Source organism: Rhincodon typus, chromosome 30, assembly GCF_021869965.1.
Source record: "Rhincodon typus isolate 14 chromosome 30, sRhiTyp1.1, whole genome shotgun sequence".
In the NCBI taxonomy this organism is placed as follows: Eukaryota; Metazoa; Chordata; class Chondrichthyes; order Orectolobiformes; family Rhincodontidae; genus Rhincodon; species Rhincodon typus.
In genome coordinates, this window is record NC_063361.1 from 34094147 (window position 1) to 34109604 (window position 15458).

Here is a 15458-nt window from a genome sequence, read left to right on the forward strand (position 1 = left end):
CTCTTCTACAATCCTTTTAGGTGTGATACTGGATAATGGAATGGCTGTCGGTAAGCTAGTAGACGCATCCATTATGGTCAACAAATACTGATTCCTACTTTTTTTTTAGGTATTGATCCTACACAGTCATTTAAGACTCTTGTAAAAGGTTCCTCAAATGCAGGAATGGGTATTAAGGGCGCTGGCTTTATCACAGCCTAAGGTTTTCCAAATACCTGACATGTATAACATGACCGGCAAAATTCAACCACATCTTTGTATTTTGGCTTGAGAGTTCCTTATTCCCAAATTACCTCCTATTGGTAAGTAATGTATAACATGCAACACCTCCTTTCTATAACCCACCAGTGATAAATCTTGATGAACTTCTGCTCATTTCTCATCCACCTGAATATGTGATAGTCTCCATTTTCTGATCAAGACTTCATTTCTAAGACAGGAACATTTTGGGATACACACAGACTCTTCTTCCATATATGCTTTTTGATACAACTGCTTTAGTTTCTCATCTTTCTGTTGCAATTCAGCTAATTTCTCTGAACTAAAAATATCCACTTTGTCCTCCACTTGCTCTTGTTTCCTCCGACTATTTGATCAAACACAGTTTCTGATCATTGAACTTAAACTTCCCTTTCTTTACTCCTTGATTTCTTTTCCTATTTCCATCTGTGGCTTTGTGACCTTGTTCCCACACAGTCAGATAAAGTCCCAGGATATACTTCCTGTAACACCTCAGTTGCCTGATTTCCCATTGGCTTTTCAATTACAGTAGGCATCACTCCCAACTGCAATCCAGCTATACCATCACCAAAGATAAACCGTATCCTCAGAACCGAGAATTTCTCTATTACTCCTACCAACAGTTCACCACTTTTCACCGACTCTCCGGCCTCGCCTTATATAATGGAACACTACTCTTCTCAACATAAATTCCACATAATACTACCTTTTCTGGCAATACTCCTTCTGAATTATATACCTCTTCACCTCTCACCATCAAAGATTGACTTGCTCCCATATCTCTTAAAATCTTAATCTCTTTACCTGCTCTCCAGCATACATGAGTAAACCTTATCTATACAAGCAAATTCTTTAAAGAGATCTGGCACCTTCTTCTCAACCAACCCCTGAACAGGTTGTACTTTCTTTTGCAGCTTTTTAGCCTCCATTGTGCTTTCCTCTACCACTTCAACAAAACTCACTGCCTTATCCTGTTTTCTTATATTTCGTCTTTCCAGCGTTTTTTCTAAACCACCAACACTACATACACTTCATGTGACCTACTTTATTACAGTGAAAACACCTGAGCTTTTTCACTTCCCTTTCCCCCTCATGGGTTTCCTTTTTACCCTGTGGTAAACTATCTTTACCATCTTCAATGAGATCTCTTTTTCCCTCACCACTTGAAGATTTTTCTTTTCCCCAATTTCTAAATCAGAATTAATGTTGGAAGCCAAACTTTGATTTATGAACTGATTCATAATCATGTGCCATTTCCACTGATAATCTTGCAGTTTTAACTCTCTGCTCCTCCACATGGATTCTCACTTCAGGAATTTTTGAAATCCTCCAAAATAATTGTCTCTCTAAGAGCGCCATGTGTCTGATCAATTTTCAATGCCCTTATCCACCTGTCAAAGTTACTTTGTTTGATTCTTTCAAACTTGATATATGTCTGACCAGGTTCCCTCCTTAGATTCCTAAAACACTATCTATAGGCCTCTGGCACTGGTTCATATGCACTTAGAGTCATAGAGATATACAGCACAGAAACAGACCCTTCGATCCAACTCGTCCATACCAACCAGATATCCTATATAAATTTAATCCTATTTGCCAGCATTTGGCCGATATCCTTCTAAACCCTTCCTATTCATATACCCATCCAGATGCCTTTTAAATGTTGTAATCGTACCAGCCTCCACCACTTCCTCTGGCAGCTCATTCCGTACATGCACCACCCTCTGTGTGAAAATGTTGCCCCTAGGTCCCTTTTATATCTTTATCTTCTCAAATTAAACCTATGTGATCTAGTTTTGGACTCCCCAACCCCAGGGAAATGACCTTGTCTATTTACCCTATCCATGTCCCTCATGATTTTATAAACCTCTATAAGGTCACCCCTAGCCTCCGATGCTCTAGGAAAAATAGCCCCAGTCTATTCAGCCTCTCCGTATAGCACAAACCGTCCAAACCCTGCAACATCCTTATAAATCTTTTCTGAAACCTTTCTAGTTTCACAACATCCTTCCTATAAGACGGAGTCCAGAATTGCATGTAATACACCCAACCTGGCCTAACCAATGCCCTATACAGCTGCAACATGACCTCCCAACTCCTATACTCAATGCACTGACCAATAAAGGAAAGCATACCAAATGCCTTCTTCACTCAGCTCCACTTTCAAGGAACTTTGAACCTGCACTCTTCGTTCAACAACACTCCCCAGGACTTTACCAGTAAGTGTATAAGTCCTGCCCTGATTTGCCTTTCCAAAATGCAGCACCTCACATTTATCTAAATTAAACTCCATCTGCCACTCCTCGGCCCATCGGCCCATCAAGATTCCGTTGTACTCTAAAATGGCATTTTTTACCTCATCATACTCCCCAGATACCTCCTCTGATAGTGATGCAAATACCTCACACTATCTCTGTCTACCAACTTTGTTTGGATCAATGATACTCATGTTGTCACTGGCCATTTCATTCATTTATCCACTTTCTTAAATAAAATGAAAGTGTCTTTTATGTCCTTCTCATTGAACTTAGGTAAAGCTTAGACCTAATTAAACAGGCCTTTGGCTACGATGGGATTGCTCTTCATCATATTCCTCATCATTAATCCAACCTTTCACCTCTCCCTTGACCATTTTAAATTGACTTCGAGTTTTCAGTTCCAATATCCAAAGTTCAAGAACTGTCTCTTTCTCCCTTTCTTCCGCTTTCAATCATAATTTAAACAGTTTCATTTCCTTTTCATGTTCAAACTGCTTCATTTGCAATTGAATTTTAGCCATTTCCCAAAGATTCCAATTGCATTTCTGGCAATTGTAAATATTGAGCGAGAGCTGCAATGACCTTCCTATTCCTCACAGATACAGGTAACTCCAACTTCAACTTGTTTGCTAATTCCGAAAGATTTGCCTTGCTCACATTTTGTAAATCACCCTAAGTAACTTCTTCCACAGTTAGGAAACTCTTAGTGACTGAAAGAGCCATTACTACACAAGGCACACCCTACTTAAACTGACCAAAATGCAACACCTGTAAAAAGAACACCAACACTCACCAGTCACTTGTCTTCACATCCAATAGAGTCATAGAGCTGTACAGCATGGAAACAGATCCTTCAGTCCAACACATTCATGCCAACCAGATATCCTAAATTAATCTCATCCCTTTTGCCAGTATTTGGTCCATATTCCTCTAAACCCTTCCTATTCATATACCCATCCAGATGCCTTTTAAATGTTTTAATTGTACCAGCCCCCACCACTTCCTCTGGCAGCCCATTCCACCCTATGCGTGAAAAAGTTGCCCCTTAGGTCCCTTCCCCTCTCACCTTAAGCCTATGGCCTTTAGTTTTGGAATCCCCTACCCTGGGGAAAAGACCTAGGCTATTCACCATATCTACGCCCCTCACGTTTTATGAACTTCTATAATGTCGCCTCTCAGCTTCTAATACTCTAGATTCTAACTACAAATCCAACCAGGAATAAAAGATTTTGATCCCAACAAGAGCCGCAATTTATTATGGACCAGACCAAACCCCCTCAAAATATATTAAGAAGATAGCCTAGACCCCAACTCCTTCTTATTTTTAAAGGCATGTGTAAGGCATTGTTTTCTAGATGCAATTCAGTTGGTCAAACTACCAGATTTGAAGCAAAACACATTTTATTCTTACACTGCAGTTAAAATCCAAACAAAAGAAAGAAGAATTAGAATAACTTAACTGTATTGGAAAACTTAACAGGATAGTAAATTATGTAACTACCAAACAGCAACTGTTCCATAAACAGATGCTTGACAAAGGTAAATTCAGTAAAGTAGATTGTCTCACATGCAATTCTAGCAGCAGGAAGAGAACGCAAGCTTTTAGTTGTAACAGAGAGAGTGATAACAGCTTCCACATCCCGCTTCAAGACCTTAGCAACTACTGAAAGTTAAACTAAAATCCTGGTTCTGTGGGAGCTTGACCCCGCCACCTTATGCTGCCTCTATTGTTCCAACTTTAAAAAAAAACCCAAGGCCTCCCAAGTTGTTTACTTTAAAACGTAGAACATAGAACACAGAACATAGAGCAGTACAGCACAGTACAGGCCCTTCGGCCCACGATGTTGTGCCGAACTATTACCCTACTAAGATCAATCTACTCTACATACCTTACATTTTACTATCCTCCATGTGCCTATCCAATAGTCGCTTAAAAGTCTTTAAAGTATCTGACTACCACTGCTAGCAGCGCATTCCACATGCCCACCACTCTCTGTGTGAAAAACCTGACATCTCCCCTATACCTTCCTCCAATCACCTTAAAATTATGCCCCCTCGTAATAGTCATTTCCGCCCTGGGAAAAAGTCTCTGACTATCCAATCTATCTATGCCTCTCATCATCTTGTACACTTCTATCAAGTCACCTCTCATCCTCCTTTGCTCCAATGAAAAAAGCCCTAGCTCCCTCATCCTTTCCCCTTAAGACATGCCCTCCAGTCCAGGCAGCATCCTGGTAAATCTCCTCTGCACCCTCTCTAAAGCTTCCACATCTTTCCTATAATGAGGTGACCAGAACTGAACACAATATCCCAAGTTTATTGGATTGAAACTGACCACTCAGTACCTCTGCCTCAGCCTCTCTTCATAAAAAAACCAGGACAAAATACACCTCTTAAAACCATAGTATCATCATATGAGCCACTTAAATCTCCTCCCCTCAATGCTAATTTGTTCAAATATATCAGGTCCCCTCTCTAATCTCCACAACTAAATTGTCCTACTCTATGATGAATATATGCAAAGTTTTCATTTAGAACATCATCTGTGTCTTTGAGCTCCACACACAGATTGCTACTTTGGCTCCTAATGGGTTCTACTCGTTCCTTGTTTATCCTCTTGCCCTAATATATTTATAAAACACCTTTGGACTGTTTTTCATCCACCAGTGCTCCCTTTTTCCACTCCTCATTTCCTTTTTAAATAACCTCCTGCACTACTCTAGGGCTTCTGCTGTTTTGAGCCCTTGGTGTCTGGCGTATGCTTCCACTTTTTTCCTTTCCCACCCTGTACATTTCATGACATCTAGGATTCTCTAGACTTGTTGGTCCCACCCTTCATCTTGACAGGAACATGCTGGCCCTGTACTCTCACTATTTCCCTTTTGAATAACTCCCTATGCTCTGTAAATATTCCTACAACTAATTGCTTCAAGTCCATTTTGGCAGTTATTGTCTTATCATATTAAATATTAAATTCCTTCAATTCAAAACCTTTACCTCTGGCCCTCTTTGTCTTTTTTCATCATTACTTTAAGTCATAGAGTGTTCTGGTCACTGAAACACATTCACAGATACTTCTGCCACTTGCCTGGTTTCATTCCCTAAAATAACATCTAGTAATGGCTTATCTCTTGCAGGACCTTCAGTATACTGGCTTAAAAAGCTCTCCTGTATACCTTTTAAGAACTGTACTCCCTCTAAGTCTTTCACACTTTGTCTATTTCAGTTAATATTGGGGAAATTGAAACTCCCTATCATTACTGTATTATTTATAAATTTCTCTGTTCTTCTGTCTCTCCTTGCCTGTTTGCTGGGAGCATGTGACAGAATCCCAAAATGATTGGTCTCCTTTGCTTTTATGTTCTACCTTTATGGATTTCTCAAATACTGGCAGGGTTCTGTTGGCTTTAGCTGCAAAGCAAGTTAGGAACAATCTCATTCTTGCTTCTGCTGGTTTTATGGCCCCAAACTTCACTCATATTAGAGTTTTGTTGAAAGATGTTCCACTTGACATATTTGCTGTTGCTTTCTGCACAGATGCAGCCTGGCTTGCATTATCTGTTGCTCTAAGATCTCTAGTAAGTGCAGTATTTTGTCCTTGACTATTTTTTAAAAGACGTGTGGCCAGTAGCATACTGTAGGAAGATAGCAGTCCATCAAGGCATGTTAAGGAGGTCATCTTTGTGTTGAACCCCAGGATATTGGGAAAGGTACTAAATGAATATTTTGCATCAGTTTTTACTGTGAAGAAAGAAATGCAGTCTAGAGGCCGCAGAGAAATAAATTTTGAGTTAACATTACAGAAAGGTAATTTCGGGAGGTCTTAGAGAATATAAAGGTGTATAAATCTCCAGGATCCGATCTAATGCATCCCAGAAAGTTGTGGGAAGTAAGGGAGGAATTTGCAAGACCCCTTGCAGAAATATTTACATCATCTATAACTACAGATAAGGTGACCGATGACTGGAGGGTGGTTAGTGTTGTATCTTTTTTTTAAGGAAAGTTTGTAAGGAGCAGCCAGCTTGTGAGTCTGACTTCAGTTGTGGATAATTGTTGGAGGTGATTATAAAAGATCAGATTTATGGATATTTAGAGGCAAAAATTGATTAGGGATAGTCAGCATGGTTTTGTGAGAGGAAAATTGTGAATCACAAACTTGAGTGAGTCTTGTGAGCAAGTTACCAAAAAGAGCAGTAGATGTTGCTTACCTGGACTTTAGAAAAGCCTTCGACAAGGTTCCACATGTTCGACTTATTAGTAAAGTTAGATCACATGATATTCACAGTGAGCTTGCCAATTGGATACATAATTGGCTTAACAGCAAGAGACAGAAGTGGTGGAGAGTTCCTTTTTGGACTGGAGGCCTGTGACCAGTGGTATTCCACAGAGATCAGCTCTGGGTTCTGTATTGTTTATCATTTATGTAGATTTGGACAAGAATACAGAAGACATGGTTAGCAAGTTTGCAGATGACACAACAATTGGTGTCTTACTAGACAGTGAAGAAGATTTTCTGAGATTACAAAGGGATCTTGATCAAATGGGTCAATGGGCTGCAAAATGGCAGATGGAGTTCAATTGGGATGAATGAAAGGCATTGCATTTTGATACAAGGAAGGAAGGGTAGGGCTTATATAATTAATGTTAGGGCCTTGGGCAGTGTTATAGAACAGAGACCGAGGGGTTCAGGTACATAATGCTTTGAAGCTTGCATCACAGATAGATAGAACGGTTAAGAAAGCATTTGGCTCACTTGTCTTCATTGCTCAGTCCTTTGAATATAGGAGTTGGGAAGTCATGTTGAAGTTGTAAAGGACATTGGTGAGGCCTCTTCTGGAATACTACATGCAGCTCTGGTTGCCCAGTTAGAGGAAGGACATTATTGAGCCGAGAGGGTTCAGAAGAGATTTACCAAGATGTTGCCGGGTACGGAAGGTGTGAGTAATAAAGAAAGGCTGGGACTTTTTTCACTGGAATGTAGGAGGCTGAGGTGACTTGATAGAAGTTTATAAAATAATGAGGGGTACAGACAGAGTTAATGGTAGTTGTCATTCCTATGGAATGGGGGAATTTCAAGAGAAGGGGGCATCTTAAGGAGAGAGGAGAAAGGTTTAAAAAAAAAAAAGACATGCAAGGCATTTTTTTTTTTAAAAACAGAGGGTGACTGATGTGTGGAATGAATTTCCTGATGAAGTAGTGATATGGGTACAATTACAATGTTTAAAAGACATTTAAATAAGTGCATGAATAGGAAAGGCTTGGAGGGATATGGGCCAGGAGCAGACAGGCGAGATTAGTTTAGGTCAGGATTGTGGTCAGCCTGGACTAGTTGGAGTAAAGGGTCTGTTTCTGTGCTGTATGACTATGACAGCATAAATTCCCATAAACAGTTGTAATCAGATAATGTTAGTGATGGTTGAAGTGAAAGTATTGACCAGGGAGTGCCACCACCTTCAAAATATGCACATTTTCCTGTGTCCTTAGTTGTTGAAAATTACAACACATTTTTAAAAAATTACCCGAAGTGTGTCAAAATGATAGGATGTCTTTTATTCCAACAAATGGAAAAGCACAAAGCCACCTATTGTCAATTTTCATTGTTCTCAATGGACTTGCACGTGTTTGGATGTTATGAAACACTTGTAGCAGATGAATTCTGGACCACTGGTGAGAAACTACCATTGAGCCACCTCACCTAGCTTCAAAAGATGTAGAATCACACCTTTAATCGTAAACGAGGAGCAATGGAAAGGTGCAGTTGGATGTCATTACGTGCACGCGAACTGACTTCAGTCCTTCCATTCACGGTCAACAAATAATCACAAGAGATTCTCCAGACACCACTGTCTTGGCAAGACAGACAAAGGAAGGCAGGATTACAGTCAGACACAACGATGATATAATTAACTGTATAAAAGGCTGCATGATAGAACTATAAATCAGTCAGGAGACGTGATTTTAGTTAGGTATGTTTCAATGTACACAAGCAGAAACCTAGTTACACTAGAAACTGTGGATACTCATTGGAACATAAGAATTAGGTCACTTGGGCTTTTGAGCCTTCTCTATCATTCAATAAGATGAAGGCTAATCTCATTACTCCATCGCTGTCTATCCCGGATAACTTTCATGCTCTTACCAGTCATCTATCTTCTGCTTCTAGTGTACAAAAAAATTCAATCCCATTCAAACATGCAGAAGCCTCAAAATCTCAGTCTGTCTTGCAACAGCATCAAATGAATTAAAAAAATGGCAGAGGGCATATAGTGAACACAAGTAGGTGAAGGCTAGAGAATAACAATTACATGGAAACTAAAATCAACACTTCACCCAAAGTTAGATATATAGTAGCTGTTAATTGTTTTTTTTTTGAATCAGAAAAGTTCTAAGCGGAACACCATTCTGGACCTAGAGCACTGAAGATTGGTTAGCCAAAGCACTGCTGCCCTTTATCAATCAAGTTGTCCTGTCTGCCAGAGATAATTTTCATGAAATAAAAACTGCTGGAAAAACTCCGTTCTGGCAGCATCTTTGGAGAAAAAACATGAGCCCAATGACCCTAGTAGTATTTTACTTTTACTTAAATAAACATCATGCCCTGGCAAACATCAATCTCTAGCACATTGTTGATCCACATCTCAGGGTTCCAGATAGTATCAGGAGCAAATGTGCACTTATCCTTCCTAAGATAACTCCAAGTCACCATATTTCCAAACTAATTTGAGCACATCAAGGTCTCACCCCTGCCATTGTCTAACATCCTTCAGCCGTACAATTATCCCCAAAATTCTGCATACTACTTATTTTGGCACCTTGTTTATTCAACCCACCCTTACTGGTTTTGCACTTCATAATTCCCATCCCCTTTTCCTGCGACATTAAAACTTTTGGTCACTTATTCTTTTTGTTCTGACTTCAAAGTTACCCCATCCTGTGGAATGGAGATTTACTAGAATGATAGCTGGAAATGAGGGATTTTTGGTAAAAACAGAGATTAGAGAAATTGGACTTATTCTCCTTGCAGCTGAGATTAAGTAGCAATCTTGAAGTTTACAAAGTTACAAACAATTTTAACATGGCAAAAGGAGGATATTCTGTTTTCACTAGCTGGTATTTTTGCACCTAGGTACCTTTGTACCCAAGATTGCACTGAGAAGCGACATTATACACAACTCATTGCACCAGAATTTTTGTGTCAAAATAAAATCTAACTAGCAGTCACAGTTCCAAGATAGAGCTAGGAGATGAGAAAGTTCCTTACTCAGTTGTTAGGATTTAGAAGGCACTGCCTAGGACAATGGTGGAAATGGATTCCATAGGTGGTTTCAAAAGAGATACTTGAAACTGCTGAATTCAGAGGACACACAGGGCTGGAGAATGGTTCTAGCTGGGTAGCTCTTTCAGGATCCAATACAAACATGGGTTGATGGTCTCCTATACTGTAAATTCTATGGTAGTGCTATTTCTATATCAAAAGCAATACATGAACATTTTATTGGATCTTTGATAGTCCAAAATGGTTACATCATTTGTCCATGCAAGTGTCAGCATTAAGCACAGAACTTGAATTTATGACAAATTCCACAAATTGAGGACAATCTTAAATACAATAAGATTCAATGTTTGTCCTACGTGCAGTCACACTAGCAAAAACTTGAAAGATATTCACCTGCTTTTTGTTCAAGTATTACATTCAACAGCAGCTATTTCACTTCAGATCAGAGCTGATTTGGAGATGCACTCAACGTTATCAATCTAATAACCCATTAAACCAGAGTGGAAGCACACCATCCTCAAGCCCGAAGTACAGCCAAAGACACTACATCCCTGAGAAAAACAAATTTCTAAACAGTCACTAGCAGTTTTAGCATGACTCCACAGTGCTACAACATTCAGGTTATGAAGAATTATAGCGGCAGATTCTTGGATTCTGTTTAATTATTTCTTCCCCAACTACCACAATCTTGAACCAATGTTAAGTGTTACAAAAGTGGTCAAACCCCTCTGATATTTAGAACCAAAGTACCCAGAGAAGCTCACCTCTATCTGTTAAAGGAAATGAAAGAAGTGGTATCATCTGCCTCTCACCTCCCAATGTTATAAAGGAGGTGAAATAAAAATGAATTCCTGACAGTCACTCAACAAGTAAACTTTTATTTATTTAACAGTAAACAAATTAATGGAACACTAACAAACCAAATTCCCCCTTAATGAGCAACTATTCCTGAATAAAACAATTCTAATGGTATGCTGTTCCAATAGATAGAAGTACCACATATATAAACCAAACTAATAGAATTAAAGCTCCTCTCAAAATTACAGCCAGAATAAGTCTTCCAGAATGTTCTTTGCCTTCTCCAGTCAGGAATGCCTTCGTCAGAAATCTTGGGTCAGGAAGATTAGCTAAAAGTACCTTTATTTAGACGGTGCTTACTCAGATCTTAGAAATTTGAGAACTTGTGATTTTCTTTTAGAGATGGTTATTGAGAGCTATTCTCTGAACAGATGGCAGTTTGCTCAAATTTTCAAATTCCCTCTTTTATACCCTTGATGACCCAATTTCTAATAGCATTGATATGAAGTTGTCAAAACCATCAGATTTAAATTTAATTGGGCTTTGGTATCTAGGGCCTGGTTTAAATTAGTTAGCCAAATTCAAAAACCTGGAAACAAAAACAAATTGCTGGAAAAGCTCAGCAGGTCTGGCGGCATCGGAGGACAGAAAAAAAAGTTAATGTTTTGGGTCCAGTGACCCTTGGTGTCTTGGTTTAAAAAAATGCTGCTTTGCCTACTCGCAGTTTAGCCTTTTGATACAAGGTTTTAATTAAGAACTGTGCATCTGCTGCTACCTGCACTTTTAAATCTCCAAATCTTAAAAAAACACCTTTTTAAAAGGGACCACACTGTTCCCCCTATCATTTTACAAACAAATTCTAAAATCCTGCCTTCCCATCCATCAGTACTATACCAACTTTGCAACATTAGGGTTCCACAGATGAAAAACTTAAAATGAAAAGGTCCATTCATTTGGATTGCTGGGCTCGAGAACTAGTGACTGTATGGAATCTCAAATCAAACCCACCAGCGCTGGGTTAACTATATTTAATAGGGTGAGCAAAGTGAGAAGCCAACATTTTCTTGGGCTTGAGACACAGCCTGTTTCAGTTGATTGCTGAGCAGAGGCTAATCTTGGAGGACTCAGGTCAATGAAAGATTTAAGTTAATCCAAACACTCATTTACATGCTACTTGAATGCACAAAAAGCTTGTTGTTCACTATTCTGGAATAAGCAACCAAATGATGAAGAAAAACTATTGAAGATCAATAAAGACACAAAGAACACTTACTATTTCTCAGTGTACTTTATTATCCTGCTTTCTACAGCTGAAAGCCCACAGGACAGCAACAGGTAGCACTGAGGAATGATCAGAATTCCCCATCAGTACGATCTCCAAAGTACAAAATAAAGGCATGAAAAGGCCCAGACCTTTCCCAGTTTGCAATTATTAACTGGATAAAACACCCTTTTGCCAGTGTAAATACATGGTGCCTCTACTCAGCCTTCAGTGAAGTGGGATGAATACTACACCAAACTGTATTCACCTGACACTAAGGCACATATCCAATACCCTGTATACAGTTGTTACATTATCGTGGAAGTAGTTATTTCAGAATCACAATGTAAGACTAAGTACAAGTTGTGCTGGGGAATGTTTTGACACTTAAATTCAGACTTTGTTGGAAAAATATGCCACTTTTGTTTTACAAGTGTCTCTGGTTTAGTTAATGTCTGATACCAAGAGCAGCGAGACATCAATACCACAATTTTTCTTTATTTTCCTAATCAAATAAAAGCAAAGATAGATCACCAAGCCTTTTGAATGGCATTCTACATGCCTACTTTCAATATGAAATTTGATTTTTCCTCCAAACTCTTTAGAAATCCAAAGCATGACCTGAATACAATTAATAAATCTTTGGCACTCTGTTGTTTCAGCTGCTACAGTACAAATTGGAGGGGAAGGGGGGGTTCCAAAGTGCTATCCGGCAGATTAGGGCATGATGCATTTCATTTTGATTTCTTGAACCTTTTCAAATCCCTCTGCATCATTTACACTTTTTCACAGTTTTATTTCTCTTTACAGGGGAAGAAAGGCTTTTTTTTTCTTTTAAAGAGATAGTATCCTTCATGATGTGAAGAGAAAGCAACAAGCCCTCAGCCAACATGGCCATCAATTCAAAAATACCTGGTAGGCAAATGTGGTGGCATGATGACAACGGCAAGATACAACAGTGGGGATATAATTGCCACTTTGACCATATAGCACTATTATGGTCACTTTCAAATATCTGTCACTGATCACCAGATTTGCTTGACCACAATCCCTTTGTTAACCTACATGCACTGAATTTAGAGGTATGGAAATAAAACATCTAAACACACCATTTATTTATCTATCCCAGCGTTCTTGTAAAACACAACGTATCGTTTTTTTTTCCAAAGCAAATGGCAGTAACACTGCTAAAAATAGGCCACCTTTCATTAAAGGTCTATACAAAATTTTGTTGCATTTGAGAAACTATATGGATATTTTCAAAAATAGTTGGAATAGGTTAAATGGCATGTTGTTTGGATTTGATTGTGGATGAAAATATAGCCAATGCAAGCTATTTAGAAAGGGGATACCATCTCCTTAAATTAGGCTGAAGACTAACCAAAGCTTCGCACAAGGAAGCTCTGAACATTCATCAGTGTTTCCCAATAAGAGCAACTCCATTCAATTATTGTGCTGCTTCAGTAGATTTAACTCTTTAATGCAAATGCTAACCATTTAAGTAAATTGTAATGTATCTGAAGTAGAGAAAGTGTATGCCTTCTCACTCACACACACTCATCCCTGACCAAGAACCTCAACCTCATTATTCATGCACGAATTTCCACATAGTACGATTACATCAGCCAGGCTGAGGATCCAATTTTCCTCCCAGCAGCAATGTCCATAATCCTTTGAATTTATTTTCTTAAAACACTCCCGCTGTTTGAGAGAAAGGGATTTCTTCTCGTTCTTTGTTGCAGGTTATGTTGGCCTGTGTTTCGGCGCTCAGTCCAAGATACTGCTGGATCAGGTGGTGTGATGCAAACCTCACTCACTCATTCTCACATTCTCAAACATTCAACATCCTTGCACACTCCTCACTTCTGTTCCAAAGATTTGAGAATTCCAGTGGGGCCTCAGGTGTTTTCCTCATCCCAATGCTGTCAGAATCTGGAATAAAAAAGATACCAGTTGAAAATTCCTCAGTGCAACTCCCAAAATCCAGGGGTGCTCTTGTTTGGCATTATCACCTAGCTCAAATTAATTCTTGTTTTAGAGAGTGAGTGATCAAATCAAAACAGCTGCTCAATTATCCAATGACAATCAATTGTTTAGTGGTTAGAGAACCAGATAGTGGCTCATTTAGAGACGGAAGACTTGAAATCACTTGTTCCCCAAGGCTGTGATCCTCTGAACATCTCCTGCTCCCTATAAACTATCCCACATCTAGTCAGTCTATTCATTTTGCAAAGGCTCCAATTCAAGGTTTTTGGTTAAATTTGGAAAATATCAACTGAACCACGAACTCTAGTCTTGGTAGAATCTGTCAACTAGTTGCACCATTGTTCTGCTTATTGTCATATGGTCTGAAGGAATGCCTGAGACCTAATGGAATGAGGCAACAAGCAATAGAGTTAATTGGACTTAAACTCGTTGTATCAGTATTCAGAGTTAACAGAAGGGCGCGTGCTTTACAGAGTGTGGTTAATGGAAACAAAGCTCTGATATACATAAAGCTGAGCTGGATTCTTAATCCCTGGGGGAATTGAGAGTTATAGGAATAGGGTAGCAAAGTGGACGAGTGTCAGATCAGCCATAATCTTATTGAGTGGTGGTATAGGCTCAAGGGGCCAAATGACCTAATTTTAATCAAAATGTAGTGGTGTTGGTGTTACTGTATGTTGTCAAACATTTACATGAACTTGTCATGATTGCATTATACAGTCCCAAATAATACAGGAGAAATTGCACTTGCTACCAAACAGAGCAACAACTCCGTCAGTCTTGCTCCTCTTGTGAATTTCCAAGTTGTGATACAGGCTAAGTGGGAAACAGGGTTTCTACGTGGGTTTGCTCAGATACAGAAGGTTCCTATTTCTTATGGTCTTATACAAGTATGGGATTGAATTCTGTTTAAAAATCAATTACTATTCTGAGGAAGGGTCACCGGACCCGAAACGTTAACTGCTTTCTCCTTCACAGATGCTGCCAGACCTGCTGAGCTTTTCCAGCAACTTTGTTTTTGTTACTTCCATTGCTTATCTTGTTACTGCAAGGTAAAGTTTTTTTCAGAATTGGAGTCTGACCATTTAAACACTGATGAATATCTAGACAGATTGTTAACTTTCATGGATAAAATTTATCAGAACAATGATCTATTAACAGCTTGAGGGATGTAGTCATATTGACAAATTTGGAAAGATTGAAGATCACGCTACAGAAGACTGCATAACTCAGCAGGTTATATACAAGACTGTTGAAATTGCATTTTGAAATTTCCCAATCTATGGATTGTGTCAAAATATAAAGTATGGGCTTCTAGCTTTGACTGGAGTTAAAATTTGTGCATAAACATACACTAGAACAAGTAAATGCTCAAATTTCCTATAGAAACTTCCTTCCCAGCAGCAGAACATCAAGGGGGCAAATTGGCAATTTGACAAAGGGAGGACAATGTTAATTGGTGAGACTAGCTACATACCAGTAGCAGGTGACATTACAAAAGGAGAACTATAGCTAACAGAAATGCTACTGATCATTTTAAGAGAATTTGGGATTTACAATAAGCAAACGGACTCCAGAAATATTCAGGGTGCAGTTTAGGTGCGAGTCAAAGTCACTACACTAGAAAATGCCCTAAACT

At 39.0% G+C, this 15458-nt stretch overlaps 1 protein-coding gene across 4 annotated transcripts in view; it reads right to left on the bottom strand.

Annotated features, from left to right (window-relative positions):
* Positions 1–11845: 11845 nt before the first annotated feature.
* kpnb1 (karyopherin (importin) beta 1) overlaps positions 11846–15458 on the bottom strand; it is a 42121-nt gene continuing 38508 nt past the window's right edge. For all 4 annotated transcript variants that reach the window (XM_048614566.1, XM_048614565.1, XM_048614564.1 and 1 more), the window contains one exon: positions 11846–13765. In XM_048614566.1, the coding sequence (XP_048470523.1) occupies position 13765 (1 nt within the window). In that variant the 3' untranslated portion in view covers positions 11846–13764. The remainder of the gene's footprint in view (positions 13766–15458) is intronic.